The 24,608-nt window shown below is 48.3% G+C and overlaps 2 protein-coding genes across 9 annotated transcripts in view; one reads left to right on the top strand and one right to left on the bottom strand.

Moving 5' to 3' along the window:
- The window catches only part of NCF2 (neutrophil cytosolic factor 2), a 33,635-nt gene extending 12,673 nt beyond the window's left edge, over nt 1–20,962 (top strand). Inside the window, exons 4-15 of the mRNA XM_040446560.1 lie at nt 2,270–2,404; nt 3,532–3,639; nt 5,388–5,447; nt 6,853–6,896; nt 8,640–8,781; nt 9,005–9,073; nt 10,043–10,118; nt 12,017–12,042; nt 12,435–12,586; nt 12,697–12,808; nt 17,300–17,477; nt 20,641–20,962. Coding sequence (XP_040302494.1) covers nt 2,270–2,404; nt 3,532–3,639; nt 5,388–5,447; nt 6,853–6,896; nt 8,640–8,781; nt 9,005–9,073; nt 10,043–10,118; nt 12,017–12,042; nt 12,435–12,586; nt 12,697–12,808; nt 17,300–17,477; nt 20,641–20,753 — 1,215 coding nt within the window. The 3' untranslated portion in view covers nt 20,754–20,962. The remainder of the gene's footprint in view (nt 1–2,269; nt 2,405–3,531; nt 3,640–5,387; nt 5,448–6,852; nt 6,897–8,639; nt 8,782–9,004; nt 9,074–10,042; nt 10,119–12,016; nt 12,043–12,434; nt 12,587–12,696; nt 12,809–17,299; nt 17,478–20,640) is intronic.
- Nucleotides 20,963–22,000: 1,038 nt separating this feature from the next.
- Nucleotides 22,001–24,608, bottom strand: part of SMG7 (SMG7 nonsense mediated mRNA decay factor) — a 92,673-nt gene continuing 90,065 nt past the window's right edge. For all 8 annotated transcript variants that reach the window (XM_040446554.1, XM_040446557.1, XM_040446556.1 and 5 more), the window contains one exon: nt 22,001–24,426. In XM_040446554.1, coding sequence (XP_040302488.1) covers nt 24,313–24,426 — 114 coding nt within the window. In that variant the 3' untranslated portion in view covers nt 22,001–24,312. The remainder of the gene's footprint in view (nt 24,427–24,608) is intronic.

The following is a 24,608-nucleotide window of genomic DNA, read 5'->3' as shown; positions in this document are numbered from 1 at the left end:
GCCCAAGGGTCTACCTTCTAAGCTGATTTATGTGTCTAGCAAGTTAGTGTTACTTGTCGGTAGGAGGCCTCAGGTCTTTGCTCATGAAACTCTCCATCACACTGTCTGAGTCTTGTCAGAACATGGCAGCTGGCTTCCCCCAGAGAAAGAAGTGATCCGAGAGAAATTAATATGGAGGGTCAATGTCTTTTATAACATAGCTTCAAATGCCACACCCCCTCATTTCCATACTATCCTATTGGCTATACACGTCAGCTACATTGGTTGTGGGAGGAAACAACAGGGTGAGGGCCAAGAAGTGAGAATCACTGGGGGCCATCTTGGAAGCTGGCTACCATTAAAAGCAAAGACTTTGGAATCAGGTAGATAGGGATTAAATCCCAGTCCAACACTTACTCATTGTACAATTTTAGGTTAAGTTATATGTCATTTCTGAGCCTCAGGCTCCTTATCATCTGTAAATAAGAACTGAGTACTTACCTCATCCACATTCATTAATAAACCCGTGTATTTTTGTATACGTTTCTAGTGCCTGCTAGTGTTGGGCATAGAGGTCCAGTGGTCCACAAGACAAGGTGTTAGCACCCAGGAGCTCATGGTCATGTGTAATCTGAGGTGGTGAGGTCGGGACAAGAGAATTGCAGTGGAAAAACTATAGACACACAGAAGTGAGGCCACAGCTCATATGGTGGTTTGTGTGGCTTAGAGATAATGTAGACAAAAAGGCCCACAATGGGTGGTCAGTAGGTGGCATCAGTGATGATGATGATGATGATGGCAAGGAGAATGACAGTGACACTGCCTACAACAGGCAGCACTGATTTCCAGGAGCACAAAGTCCTTCCTAGTTTTAGCCTCTGATTATAAACACAAAGAATCCCCGGATTCTTCAGTCTGCAAAACTCAGCCCTGTGGTCTTCCCCTAAAGCATGCAGGCATTGTTACTTTCCCTGAGAAGGCAGGCAGGACTTGGGGGGATGAAAGCCCTCCTTTGCTCAGCCTTCCATCAAGCCCCAACATAGCATAGCAAACAGTAGTCATAGTAGGAGTAAATGTTTGCCGAATACCCACCATGCGCCAAGCAATTGCAGCAGCGTTTTCTATGAATTATTCATTTATTTCTTACAACAATCTGGAAGCAGCCACAGTCACTGTCACCAATTTACAGTGAAGCTGAGGCCACATACCAGAAACAGCCCTGGGGTACCTGTGCCCTTAACCCCTGCACCTCACTGCCTCTACATGTTAGAGAAGGCCAGCCAATGCCTCTCTACTAGACCTCTGCTCTGAGGCTCTGGCAAACCACCTCCACCCCACCCGGGGCATCAGGCTGTGACTCTTATAACTGACATCCGAACAAAGCTCCTGGCTGCTCAGCTCATTCTCCACACCTGGTGTTGGGTACCGTAAGACCTTGCTGCACCGTCCTGAAAATGAAGGAAAGTTAACCCGCGTTATTAGTTGCCATCTTGATCTTCTTCCGCTCCTGTTGCTTTTCCAACTTTGCTTGAGGGTCTTTTCCCTTCATTCGTCAAGTGGTTGTGTTATCTTGCTGATGCATCCAAAAAAGATTTGATCGTGTGCGTAAGTTGAAGGCATAATAATAAAACAAACACTCTTGAACCTACCACCCAACTCAAGACCTGGGAAATCATGATTATTGGTGAATGTGTTGTTCCCGCTTGTCCCCAGTAAAGCACTGCCTGGGGTTTGTGCTGAGTCTCTTTCCAGCTCTACTGCACTTTTGTCCATGGAGTTTCCTCCTGCCCCGATGACTATACCACAGTCTTGTTCTGTTTCAGGCAGGGTTCTGCTGGTGCCGGTGCAGGATGATGCATCTGGAACCTTCTCTCTCCCCACCCTGCACCTGTTCAGCCTTTTAGCCTAGGCTCAGAGGCAGGAGGAGCTGGACTGGGAGGCCACAGGCATGGATTTTATTCCCCACTCTTCAAAGGGCCTTGAGCACATCACTCTTCTCGCTACTAAAGCAACACCACAGTTTTTGTTCCCTCCTGACCTATTTGATTGTTGAAAGAACAATGCACATGATGTTGGATTTATGCATTAAGTGATGTTTTCTTAATACCGTCCTTGGACCGGGCATGACTTGGTAACAAGATTGATCGTGTTATACTTTAGATATTCCCAGGAAAGCTGAGAAAGGGAGGCATGCCTCCAGGCAACATTCCAGAAGCTACAGGCAAGCTCTTCCCTGGTGCCTAGATTTGGAGCAGCCTCAAGTTTTGTGTTATGGTCTGTGCTTTTCTAGGTGTTATATAATGTTGCTTTCATGTATGCCAAGAAGGAGGAGTGGAAAAAGGCTGAGGAACATTTAGCTTTGGCCATGAGCATGAAGTCTGAGCCGAGACATTCTAAAATTGACAAAGCCATGGAATGTGTTTGGGTAAGTATATGGATGATGCGGGTTGGCAAGAGGATTTTCACTGGACTTGTATTTGTTTCAGTGGACACGTGGATTGAGGAACCATAGAAGTGGCGCTTTTACCTTCTCTGAGCTCTGGGTTACACTGATCTTGGGGTACAATTCCATGTAGGATCTTGAACCTGGCAGCGAGCGCTGAGAAGCTGAGGCTTGAAGCTGGGGATGGCAAAGCCCTGCCTCCAGCCACCCTCTGGGGGCGTGGGGGGTCTGGGGTGGCACCGGGGGGACTGGGGACTGGAGGCTGGACCCGAGCACAGGAGGCCAGAGGCTGTGCTCACCTCTGAGTCCTCACAGCCAGGCACACGATGGCCCTCAAAAAAACACATTGATTCTGTGAACAAATAGTGAAAATGATCCATGGTTTGTCAGAGCACATTGGGATAAAACAAGTCTTAAATCAGATTTTTTTTTTTTTAATTTTTTTTTCAACGTTTATTTTTGGGACAGAGAGAGACAGAGCATGAACGGGGGAGGGGCAGAGAGAGAGGGAGACACAGAATCGGAAACAGGCTCCAGGCTCTGAGCCATCAGCCCAGAGCCTGATGTGGGGCTCGAACTCACGGACCGCGAGATCGTGACCTGGCTGAAGTCGGACGCTTAACCGACTGCGCCACCCAGGCGCCCCTTAAATCAGATTTTTAAAAAACATTTTTAAAAAAAAGGAGAAGGGGGCTAGAGTCAGTCTTTCTATGCCTGTCCAGGTCAGCAGCCACCAGTCCCAAGGGAGACCTGTCATGGGCCTTGCTTGGGCCCTGGGCCACCTTGTGGTTGTGGCGTCCCCTGTGCTCAGTGACAGCCCCACCCGAGCCACAGAGAGTGGGAGAGGGGCAGCCCCCTAGGGAAAAAGCGTGCTGAGCAGATAACACAGCCAGATGTCTGCACAGCCTCTCGGGGTAAGGTAATATAGAAACCAACTGTTCCTACCTTAGATACTCCGAAATAATAACAAGTTCAGTCTTGACACATTAAAAAAAAAAATACTTTTGTGAGGTTATCTCAGTGAATCTTTGCGTCTGTTCAGTGAGGGAGGCAGGACAAGCATCATTACCCCTGTTTCCCAGATAAGGAAATACCATGCTGTGTTCTAGAAACAGAAGCTGTATGAGCCTGTGGTGATCCCTGTGGGCAGGCTGTTTCGACCAAACGAGAGGCAAGTGGCTCAGCTGGCCAAGAAGGATTACCTCGGCAAGGCGACAGTAAGTAGGCTCACTCAGCTTCCCCTGGGTCTTCTATGGGATGGGCCGTGCATGGACCAGGGTGGGACAGACTCCTGGGACGAGGGCACCCCCCTGGTGCTCTCCGTGGCTAGCAGGCAGCTAGAGACTGCTTCTGGTGTGGAGGTCTTGTAGAAAGGCGGGCAAACGCTTCTAGCTTCTTGTCTGCAAGTTCCTCTCATCCTGCCCTTCCAGCCTGGCCCTGGGTGGGAGCCACAGGTTTAGTCACAGTGTGTGCAGCTTGGGGGCTGAGCCAGTGGAAAGAAAACACAGCTATGAGGCCCTCAGTCCATGTGGAGGAAACATGTTAGCGAAACGGACCAGCATGGCATCCTCTTGGCTTGGTGCTCTTGATATCTCCACTTCTACAGCTCTATGGTTATGCTCCTTTGTAAACGGGGCTCCTTTAAATCCAGGTCTTAGGGGCGCCTGGGTGGCGCAGTCGGTTAAGCGTCCGACTTCAGCCAGGTCAGGATCTCGTGGTCTGGGAGTTCGAGCCCCGCGTCAGGCTCTGGGCTGATGGCTCAGAGCCTGGAGCCTGTTTCCGATTCTGTGTCTCCCTCTCTCTCTGCCCCTCCCCCGTTCATGCTCTGTCTCTCTCTGTCCCAAAAATAAATAAACGTTGAAAAAATAAATCCAGGTCTTAAATCCTCTCAGAAATGAGCCCGAGTGAGCCAGCAGTCCCCTTCCAGACCTGTACTTGGCTTTGACTTATCTGTAGGGCTAACGCTGCCCGACTGGGTAGCTGGTTCTGGCAGAGCTCAGGGGCGCCTGGGTCAGTGGAACCACCCCTCAGCCCATCGGTGGATGAATGCATAGGCAACATGTGATATAGACATACAATGGAATAGCCATAGAAAGGAATGAAGTACAGATATAAGTCATAGCATGGGTGAAACGTGAAAACATCACGCTATGTGAAAGAAGCCAGACACAAAAGCCACATGTTGCATAATTACCTTTATATGAACCATCTAGAATGGGTAAACGTACACAAATAGAAAGCAATTTGGTGATTGCCAGGTGCTAGCTAGAGAAGGACGTGCACTAACCACTTTGTGGGTGAGGCGTTTTTTGGGGGGTGAGGAAAATGACTGGGAACTAGGTAGAGGTGGTGGCTGTGTAGGATTGTGAGTGTCCTAAATGCTACTGCATTGTCCACTTTAAAATGGTTCATTTTAGGGGCACCCGGGTGGCTCAGTTAGTTGAGTGTCCGACTTTGGCTCAGGTCATGATCTCACAATTCACAAGTTCAAGCCCCGCATTGGGCTCTGTGCTGACAGCTCAGAGCCTGGAGCCTGCTTCAGATTCTGTCTGTCTGTCTGTCTGTCTGTCTCTCTGCCCCCTCCCCCGCCTTGCTTGTGCTCTGTCTCTCTCTCTCTCTCTGTCTCTCTGTCAAAAATAAATCAACATTAACAAAATGATAAATAAATAAATAATAAAATAAATGGTCAATTTGATATTATGTGAATTTCACCTCGATTAAGAAAAAAGAGAGCTAGAGTGAGAGCCTGTTGGGTCAGCAGGGCTGGGAAGGCACTAGTTACTTCAGTTTCTGGAACTTCTCACTCAGAGGGTCAACAATCCAACCCTTAGCCACTATCCACTCTGGGACCAGGCTCCGGTGAGAATGGATCCAGGGTGCGAGATAGGAGGGATCTCGGGGAGAACCATGAGGCATGGGGAGACAGTGCTGGCAGGGCCCTTACACCTTCCTCCCTCGATTGCAGGTGGTGGCATCTGTGGTGGATCAAGACAGTTTCTCGGGGTTTGCCCCTCTGCAGCCACAGGTGAGGCAGCCCTGTCCTTCTCCCTGAATCCGGGTCTCCAGGACTCTCTGGAAACATCCAGCTGGGGAGAGTATTTGTGCTGAGCTGCCTCATGTTAAGGGCTCCTTCAACTGACCTCTCATTGCTGCTGACGGTGTCTGCCTGGCCATTCTCGGTCACGGGTTCCGTGACTGTGAGGAGAATGAGGCAGTTTTAGGCTTAACCTCAAGTTCCCAGAAACCACCCCTTCTGCTTCCCCCCAATCCCAGTCTTCACTTCTCTGTGTTCTAAGAGAGCCTCTGTTGACAGTCTCTCCTGAAGCCTGGACTATTCTCTCAGGAAATTGAAAGGCAGGCTATAGAAGGCTTTTTGACGATGCCTCTTCTCAGACGCAGGGCCTAGTAGGGGACTCCGTGGGGCCTGGGGTCTGAGGCTGTGGGCTGGTCCCGCTCCATGCATCTGCCTATGTGCAAGGGATTCCCTCAGGAATGTGATGGGTGCCGGGAGGGAGCCGTTTTTCTGACCAATCTGGGCTCAGAGAGATGGCTCTGAGCGGACTGGATGACGTAAGGAGTCTAGAAATGTGAAGGCATTTCCATCCTTGTGAAGCGAAGAAGGGAAGACGGGCTGAGGAACACCTGAGCTGTTGCACTAGAGCCTGCTGGGCAGCACTAGCACAGGGAAGGGTTTCTGAGCGTGACAGCCACACTCCAGGCTTCACGCACCTGGTCACTCGGACGGCAGCACCGACAGCCTACCGGGATCAGAATGACGGCCGCTAGCCCAGGATGTGACCAACGCTGGGGCTCTGGAGGGTGAGATGAGCAAAGGAGGCTAGAGAGATTCAGGATCCTTTGATTTGTTCCTTCACAAAGAAAGCCCCTGCGGAGTCCCCCTGGGCGTCAGAGCAGCAGAGACACTACAAGGAGGAAGAAGCCGGATCAGTGGGCTCCATGGTATTCAGTGTAGAACAGGGAACACGTTGAAAGGAGATTCCTGCCTGGTCAGTGGGTTCTGAGTTGATTTTAAATACCCACAAGTGTCACGTGATATAGCAGACATTAATTATAGAACAGAGCTTTTGGAAACTTTCCTAGGAAAGGGACTGAGCTCAAGGTCAAAAGCACCCCTTGTGACGCCATGTTGCTCTGGGACAGCTAAAATTCTCCAGAAACCAGGACTGGCTCAAGAGAAATTGCTGTGCTAGTGAAACTGTACCCAGGGGCTGGGGGGGAGGGGTGATTTTCCAGTGTTTAGTCAAAGTACACTGTGCCCGTTCCCTAGACAGTGTTCTGAGCCAGCTAGAAATGCATTCTTTGATTTTCTGGTGTGGAAGAAGGCTCAAATTACCATTAACGGTCTGTTCTCGCCCCCACTCCTTCCCTTACTATCTTTCCCTTCTTCATTTCTCCTGAATGTTCCACAGGCAGCTGAACCTCCACCCAGACCCAAAACCCCAGAGATCTTCAGGTAAGTAAGATTTAGATCAGTGTGCAGACTATCTGAGCTCCAAGCCTGAACTGATGGCAATGAAAAGAGTAAAGAAGATGAAGCCGGGGTCAGGGTCTAAATCCTGCAGAACTTAGCCTAGTACGTGGGGTCTTTCTGTTTTCCGGGTTAGAACGGAGTGATGTAGGGGGGATGGGAGTCTTGGACTGTGGTAGGGTTGACCACAGGGGTCTGGCTACAGCTCCATGGTGTCCCTGTGCCCCCAGGTCAACGTGCACAGCCACCCACATAGCGAGGGTCATTGCTGAAGGGTGGCAGTCTGTGGAACATGTCCCTCCGGGGCCAGAACACTGACCAAAGGTTGGGGAGCCATTTTGCACCGGCAGCAGCCTCCTCAGAAGAGGCGGAGGCCATGGGGCGCCTGGGTGGCTCAGTCGGTTAAGCGTCCGACTTCAGCTCAGGTCACGATCTCACGGTCTGTGAGTTCGAGCCCCGTGTCGGGCTCTGGGCTGATGGCTCGGAGCCTGGAGCCTGCTTCCGATTCTGTGTCTCCCTCTCTCTCTGCCCCTCCCCCGTTCATACTCTGTCTCTCTCTCTGTCTCAAAAATAAATAAACGTTAAAAAAAAAAAAATTAAAAAAAAAAAAAAGAAGAGCGGAGGCCAGAGCTTTCGGGAGCCGGGCAAGCAGAGCGGGAAGCTAGGTAGTGTGTCCTTTCCCGAGTGGGCGTTTTTCACTCCCTATGGGCACGTGGTCTCTGGAGAAGAGGAACGACTCAAGAAAAAGGAGCCATTCTTCTATAAGATGAGAAGCCAAGAATGACACAACTTACAGCTTTCTGAGGAATTTCCTCTAAGTAAGGAAGCAAGCCCGGCTCCCCTCCGCAATAAAGAAGGTGTTTTTGTGTTTTTTTTTTTTTTTTAATGAAAAAAAGTACAACAGCAACTATAAAAATGAGGGGGCTGATGAACTCATTGCTAACTCTGCCTGCTGGAGGAGTCTGTCTCCCCTACATAAATAGCCCACTGTTTGGAAGCAGGAAACAGGGCTGAGGGGAAGGGGACAGAGGGGGAGCGAGAGGGAGCCACCAGCCAGAGCAGGTACATCACACAGCCCTGAAGCCAGTCCCGATGTCACACATTCCGAAGTGGCACAGACGGCACTCCCAGGGCCTCCGAGAGCAAAGTAGGTCTTGAAGAGATGGTAAAGGGACAGTGACATTGCCTAGCACACCACTGGGTGGTCTCGGGACACCTTTACACGTTCCCCACCCCCCGGAGCTGGTTTCCTGCTCTTCATTTCCTTCCGGCTGTGTGCCTGGCCCACTGGCTGTGGCTCCGGGGGACTTGGCCTCCCTCCTCCCCACCCCCCTTTCTCACCCAGCTATCCCTCACCTGCCCTCTGATTTGCGTGCTCCCCTTGTCACACTAGCCCTGTCTACCCCAGCCCAGACCAGAGGTCTGGCCAAGCACACCCGGGAAGCTTCCCTCTCGGAAGGGAAGGGAGGGCAAGGATGGCAATGCCTGGCTGTCTCGCGGTGTCTTTTGTCTCTCATTGTGTCCCACTGCCTCTAGGGTTATGGAGCGGGTTCACATGCAGTTTCCTGCCTGGTCCTGCTCAGGGTCCCAGAGGCAATAGATGTGGAGCTCGAGGGTGCCTGGAGCATGTGTCCCGGCCCCATGTCCATTGTTGCTTGTCCCATAGAGCCGTGGGCGGGACGCAGTCCAGGCTGGATAGAGGACAGCATCTCACGTCTACCCCTGCAGGGCTCTGGAAGGGGAAGCCCACCGCGTGCTGTTTGGGTTTGTGCCTGAGACCGCAGAAGAGCTGCAGGTCATGCCAGGGAACATCGTTTTTGTCTTGAAGAAGGGCAATGATAACTGGGCTACGGTCATGTTCAACGGACAGGTATTCAGAGGACCCGGGGTGGTTCCTTTGGCCATGGGATCCTGGCAGCCAACGGCGGAGATTTCTGAGGTGTCTGCTACCTCATTTGCCGACCAGCTACCTTCTTTTGCCCTTATACCCATCCCTCCCCCGCATCTCTGGGCCCTGTGGCGGTATGGGTGCTAATGGGTGCCGATGAGCACACCCTTTTCCCCCTTTCTGATTTTGTGATGTTGCACCACAGAAGGGGCTCGTTCCCTGCAACTACCTTGAACCACTTGAGCTGCGGATCCATGCTCAGCAGCAGCCCCAGGTAATGTAGTGCCAAGGCCGGATCTGTTTTCCACCCCACCCCACCCCCCGCCCCCGACCTCTGCCCCACGACTGACAGGCCTCTCTGTGGAGGGGGGGAAGGGCAGTGTGACAAAAGCGCTGTCCTTATTTACTCACTAGTACCGAGTCCACCTTGGGTTGGTGCCAGCGGCCCAGAGCTGGACCCTGGGGTGAAGGAAGGAAAACACCCAGATGTGCTAAGTGGGACCCGTTGTGCCCACCCACCTCTCTCCTCCTGGTCACTGGTGACTTGAGACCCAAAGCCTGTAGTATATGAAGGTTAGGTCTTCCCAGAAAAGTTCTCTTCACCTGGAGGAACAGTCAATGCGTTGGCTGGGGAAATCCCATTAAACAAGAAAAATCTGTTTTAGAGCATGAACTCATGGCATCAGAGATTGGGCCTTGCCAGCTTTCCCCTTCACTCCTCAAAGGCCTGCCCTTCTGCTAGGCCTGGTGAGTGGTCTTTGTTGGGTCTACTGTGCAGATGTCTGACAGCGGGGAACCTGTCTCTCTCTAGACTGTGCAACTGATTGTCCTCTGTGGGCTTGGCCCTCCCTGGTCAGAGTTACTATACCCAGATGGCTCGAAATGTTTTAAATGCCACACAAATGAGAAATGGACCTTCTCCTTTGAAGGAGCAAGATGTGGAGTGCGAGGGGGAGCTAACACAAGACTCGGGGGCCTCCCTCATGTCCAGCGGACTTCCAATGTGGTTGGGCAGTGAGGGTCTCTTAGGAGGGGGTCAGGGTTCTCCTTTCTACCTTTTCCACCAGGCCAACCCTGCCTCCCCTTTAACCAGCACTTTCCTTAGTCTCCCTGACTGTTACCACCCCTCCAACTTTTAGGAAGCCATTTACATCTGGCTCCTTTCCATTTGGCCTCCCCCTGTCCCACTCCTAACTAAGAACTTTGTCTGAATGAAGGCTCTCACCCTCTCTGTCACCTCTAGGAGGAAGCCTCCCCAGATTCTGATATCCCAGCTCCTCCCAGTTCTGATGCTCCTGGAAGACCCCAGTTGCCACCAGGTTAGTGTCCTTGGAACAACATCCTTGGCCCGGGTGCAGGAATGCTCCAGACTACTTCCTGACAGAGTTGTTCTCCCAGGCTTCTGGGAGATTCTGGTTTCTTCCCCTCCCAACATGCCACTCAGCTTATGAACACATAGCCCCAGGAGCCCTCTCTCCTGCACCACCCACCCAAACAAAACATAGCAAACAGATGTCCTAGAACACCCATGGGGCTTGGACAAATGTAGCTGGTTTCTGGGGGGCAGTGGAGTGTCCAACTCAAATAGTCACCGGACTCCTCAGTCATTAGGTACTGAAACCATGTCCCAAGAGAGAAGGTTGGAGTTATTACACGTATTTCCTTGGAAGGGGATGGAGAGGTTTTTTTCAAATGTCCAAGGTCTATCTGGAAAAGAAACTGCTTTGCAGAGCCCTGAGGCATAGACAAAGAGCTAAGGGCAGATTGAAAGGGCCTTCTCCGGATTTATAGAGAGTGGTGCCTGGGGAAGGAGCTTTTGGTCACTAATAGAGTTTAAGCATTAAGCATTCTGGAGAAGGGTTTGGTAGAGATGCATGAATAGATGGTTTGTCCAGATCCTGGATGGATGGGTGTTATGCCCGCCACATCACCAGGACCCCTTCAGGTGCTCCCCACACTTCCAACTTTATTTTGAAAAACGTCAAAGCTACAGATCAAAAGTTGAAAAGTGTAGCACGATAAACACCAGAATACCTTTCACCTAAATTCACCAATTGTTAACGTTTTGTACTGTGTACTTGCTTCGCTCCCCCCCCCCCCCCCGAGACGCTTGAAAGGAAGTTACAGACTCATGGCATTTCACCCTACACTGGAGCATTAGCTCTACTCTTCTGCATAAGCGCAGCACAATCATTATGTCAAGGACATTGAACATTAACATAATATTATAGTGTATATTTTGTATTAAAATTTCTCTAATTACCCCTCAGATCACCCTCAGTTTTTTTGTTTTTATCTTTTCTGTCTAGGGGCCCAACAAGGATCACATATTAAGTTTTTTTTAATGTTTATTTTTGAGAGAGAGAGAGCATGTGAGCGAGTGTGAGTGGGGGAGGGGCAGCGAGTGAGGGAGACCAAGAATCCAAAATAGCTCCAGGCTCTGAGCTGTCAGCACAGAGCCCCACGTGGGACTCGAACTCACAAACCATGAAATCATGACCTAAGCCGAAGTTGGACGCTTAGCCAACTGAGCCACCCAGGCGCCCCAAGGATCACATATTAACCTAGAAAGATTTTATGAATATAGATTCCTAGGCCTTGGATTCTGATTTTTTAGGCCTGGAATTGGACCTGAAAATCTGTATTTCCAGAAAAAAAAAAAAACCTTCCAAGGAATTCTAGTGGTTAGCTGGGTTTGAGATCAGTGGTTTTGATCATGTGCTCTTTCTAGTGAGTATCTTCATGCAGATTTCTCTTATATAAATTATGTGCATATTGCTTCATTAATATATTATGCACCTTAGGAAACATACACAAAAATAAAGGACAAGGTAAAAATAAGTGGTTCTAACGTTCCTTCTCGTGGCCCCTGGCTCATCTTGCACTCCCTGCTTTCATGAGTCCAGAGCCCACTGGTTTAACTGGACTTTGGGTCCCTGCTAACCCCATGCATTGCTGGGGACGTGCTGGTCCTCCAACACTTGCCTGTATGCTCCCCGCAGGCAGGGACTGGGTTCATTTGTGTGTTTGGGCTTCGTCTTGCCCATTTCCCTGCAGTGGGATTCCCCCACTGTTTATTAGGGTGAAGCATCACCCCGGAGTTCAAGGTAAGAAGCTGGTGTCCTGTTCTAAGAGGGTTCCCTTCTGTGTAAGTCAGGGGCTGGCCCAGAGTGTTCATTCACCATCTTCTTTTGTTTTACTTACCTTCTCCATTTAGGTCAAAAAGGAAAAGAAGAGTCCAAGGTAACCGTTTCTCCTTGCACTATTTCAAATGCTAGAGAAAGAAAAAGCTTAAGCTATCCACCATAAACCTGTCTCCCTGGATTATAGAAAGAGTCCCAAAGGAAGGGTGGGTGAGCTAACACCACACGCCATCCTTGGGCTAGGCGCCCCTCGACAACCTTCCCCGCCCAGTGCACGCATTTCCTACTGGCCTTCAGCCCATGGGCCAGATCTTCTGGCCCGGAGGAATTCCCATCCAGGCCAGAGGGGCCTAGGGACTCTCTGAAAGTCCTCCCGCGGCTGTCGAGCCGGTGAGCTATTGGCCTCTCCCCACCACACCGAGTACTCCCCGCGAGCACACTCAGGACAGGCCTCGGACGCTCAGGAGTTCTCGTTGCTTCCTCTCCCCTCAGGAAGTAAAGCTCAGCATTCCCATGCCCTACACGCTCAAGGTGCACTTCAAGTACACGGTGGTCATGGAGACGCAGCCCGGGCTCCCCTACAGCCAGGTCCGGGACATGGTGTCTAAGAAACTGGAGCTCCTGCCGGAGCACACTCGGCTGAGGTGGGTCCACTCACAGAGAGGGTGCAGCTGGGGGCCTGGCATGGGCCTGGAGGAGAGAAGAGAATTTGCACTGCTGTTCTCCGACGTGGTTCTCACTCCTGTCTCCCCAGCTACCGGCCTCGGGACAGCAATGAGCTGGTGCCCCTCTCGGAAGAGAACATGAAGGCTGCCTGGGCCCAGGTGAAAAACTACAGCCTGACTGTGTGGTGTGAGAACACAGTGGTGAGTGCGGCGAGCCCAAGGGCACCTGAGGTCATGTCTGTACCGGGCCACTTCCTCAAGGACAGTCCACATTCCGACACTTACCGAGCGCTTCGGTGAGCCGGGCACTGTGCCTGGTGTTGAGGTTAGGGTGGCTAACACCTCTGCCTCCCTTTCACCTGGGGCTAGGGGCCCCAGATGCAGCCAGGAGAGGGGTCCCTACGGGAGAAGAGCAGGCCCAAGAATGCCCAGGAAGCCTCTCAGTCCTCTCTGCCAGCACCTGTAAATGAGCCAACGTTTAGGCACATCACTCTCAAGCAAGGTGGGAATAAAATCCTAACTGAGGCTGAGCTCCTAGCCATTCTCCACTTCAAGTTTCCACGGGAAGAGCACTTGAGGCTGGAAGGTAATAGAGAGCATTTAGTTCACAGAGAGAGGACTTGGATAAAAGTCCTACTAATAGGAAGCTTCTATTAGGAACTAACCACGTGCCATACGGTGTGCTAAGTGCACGCTGCGTATCCATCCTTACAGTCCCCGAAACTCTCGGAGGAACCATCATCCCATCTTATAATGGAGGAGACAAGGCAAAGAGAGGTAACCTTGACCAAGTGTACCGCCCATCAGTAGAGGAGCAAGGGCTCGGTGGGTGGTTTGACTCCAGGGCCTGCCTACATTCTTGGACACCTTTCTAGACCTCAGGGCCTAGAAAAGACTTAGCTGGAGTTAGGAGCAAAGTTAGAGGCTAGAAGTAGTGGCTACAAGTTAACACTCTTGACTGTCCCTTTGTCTCCAGGAGGGAAAAGTTGCCATTTCTTCTTGTTGTTGATGTTAATTCCTTCCCACAACCATGGCCCCTGAAAAGCATCCATCAACATACCTGTCAGTGTACCAACACACTTTTTTTTTTTGGTCTTTTATGTCATTTCATGTAAGTGGATGGTACAGTACATATATATTCCTACGAATATATATATACCGTATGTATACATTTTTGTTTTATCACCCATTTCAATATATACTCTTCCATTTTTATATATACTTTTTTGTTGTAATAGTCCAGTTTTTAAATGTTTGTTTTTGACAGAAAGAGTGTGTGTGTGTGAGTGCATGCGCATGCACACAAGTAGGGTAGAGGCAGAGGAAGATGGGGGAAAGAGGATCCAAAGCGAACCTCAGTGCTGACAACAGGCAATCCAATGCAGGACTCGAACCCACAAACCATGAAATCATGACCTGGGCCGAAATCAGATGCTTAACCCACTGAGCCACCCAGACGCCCCATAATAGTCCCTTTCTTTTGATTGCTGATGGTATTGCTAAAAGGTATTCCATAGTATGAATACTACAATTTGTTTATTGATTCACCTCTTCGTGGATATTTGGATTGTTTCCAGCATTTGTCTATTTATTCTTCAACAAACATTTGCTGAACACTTCTGCTCTCCCTAGGCACTGGAGGTATAAAAACTATTAAGGCATGGGATGCTTGGGTGGCTCAGCCGGTTAAGCATCTTACTCCTTGATTTCTGCTCATGTCGTGATTTCACGATTCATGAGTTACAGCCCTGGGTCGGGCTCTGTGGTGACAGCATGGAGCCTGCTTGGGATTCTCTCTCTCCCTCTCTCTGCCCCTCCCCTGCTTGCTCATGCACGTACACACACACACACACACACACTCTCTCTCTCTCTCTCTCTCTCTCTCTCTCTCAAAATAAATAGACTTAAAAAGAAAACTAGTAAGACATAGGCTCTTCTTGGGGGAAAATGCAGGGCATGTGTTAAGTAAACTGACAGAAACGCACGAATGGCGTACCGTTTTATAAGCACACGGGAAGCACTCTCACCCAAACATGTTGAAGGAAGGTGGGACAAGTCAGTAGTCTTCCTAGAGAAAATGATGCTGAAATCATCTGGAGGCTTAGCCTTAAAGTGGTAAATAGCAATTAGCAAGGTGGAGGAAGTTAGGGCGCCTTATACAGATGGAAGGGCAGAGGGAAGACCCTAAGAGTCGGCAGTGGGTGAAGGGGGGGGTCGGTGTTACTGGACACAACAGGGCGAGTGCCGGGAGACAGGTTGGCAAGGCAACAGGGCCACATGACGGAAAGCCTTGCACGCTGCTGCACCAGGATGAGGTTGTGAGCAGGGGAGAAAGTAGGATGAATGACTGCTTGGGATGGAGGATTCTGGGGCATACGAGTAAAGCAGGGGGCTCTGTGAGGCTGGCCGGCCAGTGGACTTCCTCTGAGTACTCAGCTCCCCATGCATAGCCCTGACACTGGGGAGTCCTAACATAGTCAAGGAGACTCCCGTCTCCACTGACCAAAGCCATGGTCCTTCTGACACCTTCAGTTCTCCCCCTGGCCGCCGCCCCCACTAGCCCCGACTCCCCTGTTTCTTGCTTTAGCATTTTTTTTAAAGTTTATTTACTTTTTGATAGAGACAGAGAGCGCGCAAGTGGGGCGGGTCAGAGAGTGAGGGAGAGAGAACCCCAAGCAGGCTCCACGCTGCCAGGGCGCAGAACCCGAAGTGGGGCTTGAACCCACTAAACCGTGAGATCACGACCTGAGCCAAAATCAAGAGTTGGAAGCTTAACTGCCTGAGCCACCCAGGAGCTCCTGCTTGAGCATTTTTAGATGGCGGCATCTGCAGTTACAGCAGTAGGCAGTACAAAATTCAACAGGTCATGTGTGAACCCTTCGGAGAGCTACTGTTTTTCACCTACCATTGGATTTTGAGACTATGGAAATGACCACACTGGCCAAGCTATTCCAGACCCCCCAGGCCTTGGGGCCCTGTGAGGGGAGTCCCTCCTCCACACCCTCATCCCCACAGCTGGGCAGGGGTTTCTGCTTAGTCATGGAAGGGTCTCTTTGGTAGGTTCTCACTGAAATCAAAGACGCACGTTTGCTGAGAAAGAAAAATGAGTAGGAGAGGAGGAGGCAAAGAAGGTGTGCCTGGAGGAAAGCCCTGTAGCTCTAGCCCCAGGTTGGTGGTATCTAAGAGCTCAGAAAATTGCCTTCAGGAAGTAGGGCCACTGGAGTAGTCTGGCTGGTGCCTCTGGCTGAGAGGCCGGGAGCCGGGACCCTGGGCAGGGGTGGGCGAGTGCTGGTGCAAGGGGTTCCCTTGGAAGTTTGAAAGGTCATCCTAGGTTTTCAATTGTCCGTCTTGGGACTAATCCCTTCGGTATCGTCTTGAAAGGATTCTGCCTAGGAGCTGTGCCCTAAATGTGGCTTAGTCCACTTCAAAGGTTTGTTTTTAATTATTGTCGATTTTTGTCCTTTGAAGAGAGCTCCAGTCTCATTAGTGGCTGTCTGGGGCTAACCCTCCCCAAATTCCCAGCACAGAGTCTTGCTGGCCCTCAGTCCAGCTTCAGAGGTCATTGCTGAATGTTCTTCATCACTGCCCCTTACTCTTGTTGGTGGCAAGTCAGGATGTTCTCATTCACTTACTAGAAGAGCAGGAAAATGAACTATCATTTAAAAATCTACTCTGTGCAGGAACACTTACCATTAACCAACACACACACACACACACACACACACACACACACACACACACACCAATCCTCTCCCAGAGTGTTTAGTAACTGCCAGCTATTTCTATTCTACATCCTGTTGCTTCAGTCCTCTAGCCTCAATTTCAGGTAAGGAAACTGAAGTTCAGAGAGGTTACACTGCCTGCTCAGGGACACACAGCGGGAAAGCAGTGGAGCCAGGATACAAACCCAGGCCTTGGGACTCCGTAGGGCCATTTCTACCTTACTGTACTGCCTTTCTGTAAAAGGGATCTGCCAAGGCTGGAACAGGCAATGTTAGGAAGTGAGATCTTTGAAGGGTTGGCACAGCATTTACCCTAGCAGGGTTTCTAATGTGGATTTGTTTGATTCTGATTCATTTCTTTAGAAACTACACCCCTCTTCTTTTCAACATTTGTGGCTCAAAATGACCATAATGGTGACTAGGATGTGTAGCTACATAGACCAGAAAGCAAAGCCTTTTTCATGGCTTTGGGAAGAAGCTCTGCAGGGATTCTCAAACTTTATCAAGCGTGAGAATTACCTAGAGGGCTTGTTTAAATGCAGATTGCTGGGCCCCACAATTCCAGGAGTTTCTGATTTAACGATAGGTTTGCGACAGGACCAGAAATATACATTTCTAACAAAGTGTTGTGGGTGCTGGGGAGAGGGTATTGGATTCAGAGTCAGACACCCAGGTTTGACTTTTGGTTCTGTCACTTGTGACTCAATCTCTGTTTTTCCATCTGCAGAGTAGTACCCTACTCTTTTCCAGAATTACTGTAAGGTTTCTGAAGATTTTAAGATTGTATAGGTTCCTGCAGACCTTTTGGGTTCATTTATCTGACCATCCAGTGTTCATAAAATGCATGTTAGGTCTATGCTAGGGACTGATCACAAATTTGCCTTTATAAGTTTATATCCCAGGTGCTACACTGACATTTCCCTGATTCCTTTAGCGATGGTCAATGTTCACTGGCCTTTTATTATTTCAGGGTGACCAAGGCTTTCCTGACGAACACAAGGAAAGTGAAAAATCTGAAGCTAATAACCAGACAACAGAACCTCAGCTTAAGGAAGGAGGCCAAGTGGTAGCACTCTTCAGTTACGAGGCTACCCAGCCAGAAGACCTGGAGTTTCAGGAAGGGGACATAATCCAGGTTATATCAATGGGTAAGTAGTACTCCTGGTTGACAGAAACTAATTTCTGTGTTGGCAGAAATAAATTCAAGGGAAGAGGGAAGTATTAACCATCTTCAAACCAAACTTTAGCCAGTGCTTCCAATATCCTTCCTAGTTTTCAGTTGGAGGGAGCAAAATGGAATGTTCCACCTTTCTATCTGTTGCTCCATCGGGCAGGGAAGCAACAAATGGCAGACTTAGCTAACATTCTTCTTATTAAAGATGGCTATGTTTTGGAAGACATGTATTCTCATTCCCAGAGTTAACAAATTGGAAGGTGGCTCGGATCATTTTGTCTTTGCAGCAAGCCCTAAGGATACTTTTCTGCAAACCATAGTTCTTTGAATTGATGTATTTTTTGAAGGAGGAGGAGGAAAGAAGGGGGTAAATCTTGCCTCAAAAGAAGCTATTTGGCATTGCTTTGTGTCTGGTGATTTTCCTGATTCTGTTAGCAATCAAACACACTACAAATTGAAACAGTGTGAGTGGAGAATTCTAACTTAGTGCTTCACAAACTTCAGTATGCCAAAACACCCTTGAAAGTTTGTTAAATACAATTCCTTGGCCCAGCAACTAGAGATTCTGATTCAGGTCTGGGCTGGGGCCCACAATTTTGAATTTCTAAGAAGCTTCCAGTGTAATGCTGGTCTACTGACCATGAGAAGCCCTTTTCTAACTCATGGTTTGACATAATCTTATTTCTCTACCTTGAAAGGTGTAAGAGTCCCATCAAAAGCTTTGTTCAAAAACCAGAAATCTGCATTAGCAATGCAGAGTAGTGAAACCAAATACTATTACCAATTATAACGGAAAAATCCAAAAGATTTAAGAAATGAGATTTTAAAGTTAATGGGTAGTGAATATACAATTGTATGGCAACTAGCTCAAAATAGGAGTAATAAAAGAAACGGGACACTGACAGTGCAGATCTTCCAACAGGGGAGAATAGGGCTTAGTAACTCCCAGCACAATTTTTTAAAAGTTTATTTGAGAAAGCGAGAAAGAACAAGCCAGGGAAGGGTAGAGAGAGGGGGGACAGAGGATCTGAAGGTGGCTCTGTGCTGACAGTTGAGAGCCCGAAGCAGGGTTCGAACTCACGAACCATGAGATCATGATCTGACCTGAAGTCTGACGCTTAACTGATTGAGCCACCCAGGCACCCCCCCCCCATTCCAGCACCATTTTTTAAATGTCAGTATCAACCAACTAGCTACTTTGTCCAGTTTTTGTTGTTGTTTGGTGGGGGATGGGGTAAGGAGGAGAAAAAAACTAGAGAACACACAGAAAAACCTTCTGGGTAGATAGGCTGACAAAAAAAGTGGTGGCATATTCCTTATTGTGACATTGTAAATCAAAGCTGGTTTAATTCAGTTACGTACCCACAAAACAGTTTGAAACTTTATCAGACCACTCAAAGAGGAAACAATTCAGCATAAACAGTGGATTTACAGTGGGGTTGAGGGTGAGTTCAATTATATTCAACAGTTATGAAATGGCTTCATTCACAACGTTTCTCAAATTTTAATATGAACCACCTGGGAATCTTGTTAAAATGGATTCGATCAGGTTTTGGGTGGGCCCTGAGATTTGGCTTTTTTTTTTTTTTTTTTTTAACCCTAAGATTTTAAGTAATCTCTACACTCAACGCGAGACTCAAACTCACAAACCCGAGATCAAGAGTCGTATGCTCTACTGACTGAGCCAGCCAGGCACCCCTGAGATTTCTAGTATCCTCCTAGGATCCAAGACAAGCAAATACTCTAGTCCTTCAGTCACTCACGTACTAAGTGCAAAGGATCAAGGCAGTGGTTTGCAATTAGAATTACCTGAGGGGAACTTTAGAAAAAAACTGATGCTCAGCCACACCCCACATTAATTAGAGTTTCTGGGGACAGGATACACACAGCATCTGATCTAGATGTCTTACATCCAAAGATGAACTTCTGAACTAGTTTCATGTTCTAGTAGATGGGCTTTGGAGTAGGTCAAACCTAAGATGCCTGGTATTTATTGGCAGAATTAACCCCGAACAAGCTATTAATCTCTCCAGGTCTCCTTTCCTGGATAATATCTACAATGGAGTTATTATGAAGTCTGAGTGTGTGTGCGTGTGTATCTAGAACAGTGCCTGTAACTTACTAAAGGCTCAAAACTGGAGCCATTAAGATCCGTATGTTTTATAAACATGGACTAAACTCATGACTGGCTCTAACTCAATTCTTTGATCATTCACTAGTGGACTTTCATTATTAATAAACATTTGACCCTTGAACAATGCAGGGTTAGAGGTGCCAACACGCACCCCCCCCCCCAGGCGCAATCAAAAATCTGAGTAGAACTTTTGACTCTCCAAAAGGTTAATTGCCAATAGTCTGCTGTTGACCAGAAGCCTTAACGATAGCATAAACGGTTGGTAAACATACATTTTATATATGTAGTATAGACTGTATTCTTACAATAAAGCTAGAAAAAGTGTTAAGAAAATCATAAGGAAAATACATTTACAGCAGTGTACTTATCTATCAAAATATCTGTGTATAAGTGGACTCTCATAGTTCAAACTTGTTATTGTTCAAAGGTCAACTATTTAATTTATGGGACGTCCCTTTCTATGGACAGGGACATAAAGATTCCCAACAGGGATTGGACAAAACTCTTCCCTTATTTAAAGAAAAATTGCATCTCAAGATTATTGTTCAACTTTTTTCATCTAATTTTTCTGACAACTTTTTGAAAAATCTAATGGATTCTTCTGCATTTGACTGCTCAATTATCCTAAGGCAGAAACCAATAAGATGGTGAAGTCCTATGTTCACGCCTCCCTTAAATCACTAATACAGACTTCTTGATCTGGGTAGCATATCCAGAGAAGGTAATTTTCCTGTACTGGTTTCAGAAATCGATGCATACGGGGGTGACTAGGTGGCTCAGTTGGTTGAGGGACTGACTTTGGCTCAGGTCATGATCTTCTGGTCTGTGAGTTCGAGCCCCGCGTCCAGCTCTGTGCTGACAGCTCAGAGCCTGAAGCCTGCTTCGGATTCTGTCTGTCTCTGCCCCTCCCTTGCTCATGCTCTCTCTCTCTCTCAATAATAAACATTAAAAAAAAAGTTTTTTTAAAAAGAAAGAAATCGATGTATACGTTTCCTTTTATCAGTGAATGAAGACTGGCTGGAAGGGGAGTGCAAAGGGAAGATTGGCATTTTCCCCAAAGCTTTTGTTGAAGAACACGCAACTACGGACATGGAAAGCTCTCCTAGAGGAGTCTAGGATGTTCTATAACCTACAAAGTTGCAGAAAAGGAACTACAGTTTGCAAAGTTTAGCATGCCTCCATAGAACACTGAACTGAGACATTACTGTATGGAAGTGTTAACTAATCTACTTTTCCCACTGAAAATTTAACCCATTAGACAATGATGTGAGAACTTACCATGATGATAACCCAGGGGTGGGGGGTGGGCTGGGGTAGAGTGGGTAGAAATGTCTGGAAGGGTATGAGGTGTGTGTGTGTGTGTGTGGGGGGGTCTTCTAGGGTGTTCATAATGTTTCTTGCTTGGAGTGCTGACTACCCAGATGTGTTCACTTTGTAAAAGTTCACTGAATTGTACACTTGCTGTTGGTGCACTTCTGTATGTGATACCTCAATAAAAAACTTGCAAACACAAGACTCAGAGTGCAGGCCCAAGGCCTACGTACAACTACCCCTATTCCTATACCACTGTAGTCAGATTCCTAGAGCCCGAGGTAAGTTTACAGGTAATTTAGATGGTACACATTTTCTTTTCTTTTTTTTTTCTTTTTTTTACACATTTTCTTTATTACAAGTCTCACTGCTTCCCAAGGAATACAATTTTCAATTCCACAGAGAATTACAATACTAGAGTTATATCCCTTCATGCCTTCTCAGAGAGGGACACTCATTAAGAGTTCACTACTGAATATGTGCCACTAACATTGAAGCGATATAAAGAAGCCAGATTCAGGAAGCCAGCTGGTTAGGACTATCCTGTTAGTTAACATTTTGTATGTACTGTACTAATTTATATGATAAAATTCTATGTATGGTTTTATTTTGGTTATCATTTAACCAAAAGGCTTGATTTTTCAGGGTTAAGTTAGATGAATGATTCCACAAATACATAGAACTCCTCTCTCTCCAGGAGACCTGGAGTTTTCCACAAGAATTCTCCTTTGTACAGCATGTGTGGCTTTGTAAACAGTGTTATTGTGGCTTTATTAACAGTAAAAATAGGGATAAAAATGGAGGGTTGTTAACTTCTTTGCATAAGCCAATCTTTATCAGAGAAAAGAACTGTGACCATCAGTTTCTTTCTACCCGCCCCTTTCCATAATAATGCACTTTGGTTTGGAATGCTACTAAAAGCAAAAATAACCCTGAAACATATTCAATCTTTGGCCATCTCCGCTCTGCCCTAGGTGACTTGTGCGTAGTTTAAATACTTATTTTTTAAGTAGGATATTTTTAGGTTAGAAAAGAAACCATGTACACACAGATCTGGTTGGAGAGAACATGGTTTAATTAAAGGCAAAGCTGATTTCAGCAGCTGCAGGTCTTGCACAGACAGACCAAAACAAAAAACAAAAAAACAAAACAAAAAAACAAAAACAGAAGAGAAGGTTTACTACACAAAACCAGTTTCTGATGAAGATTCTCCTCTCCCTCCTCATTACTCCACGTTGAGGATGATTAGGCGAGAAACCCCGCCCCAAGAATCAGAAAACATTCCAAACACCAAATTCTCATGCAGAAACGGGGCTGCAGATGGGACCCGGGCAGGACTGGGAGTGAGAGAGTGAACCTGGCTAGCTCGTCTGGGGTGTGAGACTCAGGGACAGCTCGAACACTGGAATGTTACAGCTGCCTGAATGCAGAGCTCAAACACACAGAGTGGGTCAAGGTAGTGGGCAAGGAGGGACTGGGAGAGAGGTGGACCCAGGGAAGGAGCTGGGGAGAAGCACAAAAGGTTTCATATTGCCATTGGGTGGGGGGCTTCACCCTTTCAGACCTTTCCAGAAACAACAAATAACAGAAACAAAAATCCCCAAACACCACATCAAACTTAAGGAGCAATACTGTGAGCCTACGGGGCTCCAACCACTCTCTGAAGAGCAACGAGCATTCACCTCACCCCTTTCATCACTGGGGCTGCCCAGACTCTAGCGACACCCGGGGCTCCTGGATGTGCTTTGCTCTGCAGCTGTTTTCCAGTTCGTGAGTCCCACGCTGACTCCATACACTCACACACACTCCCCTTCCCCCCAGGAGAGCAGATGGGCAGATGGATGGGTGCGCGCGCGCGCGCGCACACACACACACACACACACACACACACACACACACACACGAGAGACCTCCCAGAAACAGACCCTACCACTAGCACAGCAATTGGACATTTAGATTGTTTCCATAATTTCCCCTTAAAATATTACTCTTCCAGGAACTAACAGAAATGCTGTCCTTCTGTTTCTACACAAGAAAATGTTCAGTCCTCTTTCCTTCTAATAAATACCAAATAAAAGTTTATTTTCCTTTCTTTCGCCTTTTCCAGAATGGACTTCGTTGTGTTTTCTTCTGTGCATGGTGCACATGTGTCCATGTTGCCTTGAATTTCACTCTGACAGTGGAGGTCGGGGGGACGCAGCTGGGCCGGGGCCTGGCCTGCGGTGCACGCACGCAGACGCCGCTGCTTCCTTCCTCCTTGGACTGTCTTTTGGGCCCCAACTGCTGGACCCCATGCTGTTGCTTCTCGGCGAGATGTCATACACATCAGGAACAGAAACAATTACTAGCATACAGCACAGGGCAGAAAAGGGATGGAGGTAGGGACAGGAGGAGGTGGGTGGTAAGCAGGATGGGGTCACAAAAACCAATCGAACAAAAAATAACCACACTGAAAGCTTCTACCTATTAAAATGTGTCAGGCCACGAATGGACCAGCCTGCCTTCCGTGAGACTGCTCGCTACGCTACGGTAAAATGTACAGGAATCAAAAACATTAATTTAAAATCTTCCAGCAGTCATCTGCCAGTCCAGCCCAGCACCACCACCCATACTGCATCCTCGATCGGGGCTCGAGCACCTACAGAGTGAAGGGCATTTCCTGCCGGAGTCTCCAGGCCAGAGGAGGGCCACCAGAACCTTCTGAGTGAAAGTTGAGGCCTTGGACTCTCCCTCGCGGAGCACTGCCACTGGCCGAAGAGGTCCGTTTCCCTCATCCTGTCACCACCAACCTCTCGCAGGAGCAGCGAGCGGGGCTTTTCCTTGCTACACACTGACTAGAAGAAGCACGTTGTGTATGGAAGAATTCAGTGTGACATTATACTACCGAGAGTAATAACAATAATAAAAGATGTTCAGGAATAATCTCAACTACATTCTCAGTCAGCAAAGCAATCATTAATGGATTCCTATTTTATTCCCCAGAGAGGAAAACAGGACCGAGAAGTTCCCGCCGGCTTCTCCCACCTGCCTCCCCTTCTCAGCTTTCACTTCCCTTGTGGCTGGGGGCATGCACGACAGGGAAGGTGAGAGGCGGTGACATCAGGTAACTGAGTGAAGACAAACAGCAGTTCCTCTCTCCCTCCGGAAGGCCCTGGGGGGACAGAGAGTTCCTGATGGTTTTTTCTTTTTGTTGCACTGCGGACATTTCGTGCACACTCAGCGCGCTGGTGGAACGCTTACACCCTCTCGACAGCAAGAGACAGAAGAGAGGGCTGCCACCTGCAGGGGACTGTACGGGCCAGTCCTGCAAACCCAACATGCCATGGTTTATGGAGCCTTCGTTCCCAGGGTTGCCACTCTGGCCTCAGTGTGGAGGGTTCATGGCGCCTTGTCCCCGCTGCTGTTTCTGTTTCTGCTGCATTAACAGCTGCTCCAGAGCGGAAGGTCCAGGATGCATCATGGAACTGGACCAGATAGACTGAAAAACAGCCCAGAGCTTGTCAGCAGAGGTCAAATGCCTGGATATCTGAAAGGGATTTGTTTTTCAATCCTCGCCAAATATAAAGGCATATAAGTCCCAAGATCCCCGCCCCCTAAAAAGATCCAGCCATTAGAAGAAGTTGTTCTAAGACTGTCTTTAAGACCAGTCAGTTCCTGTTA

Source organism: Herpailurus yagouaroundi, unplaced genomic scaffold (assembly GCF_014898765.1).
Source record: "Herpailurus yagouaroundi ecotype Mexico unplaced genomic scaffold, PumYag 195, whole genome shotgun sequence".
NCBI classification, from domain to species: Eukaryota; Metazoa; Chordata; class Mammalia; order Carnivora; family Felidae; genus Herpailurus; species Herpailurus yagouaroundi.
Note: the sequence above shows the minus strand (reverse complement) of the source record. Positions and strands in the feature narration are given on the sequence as shown.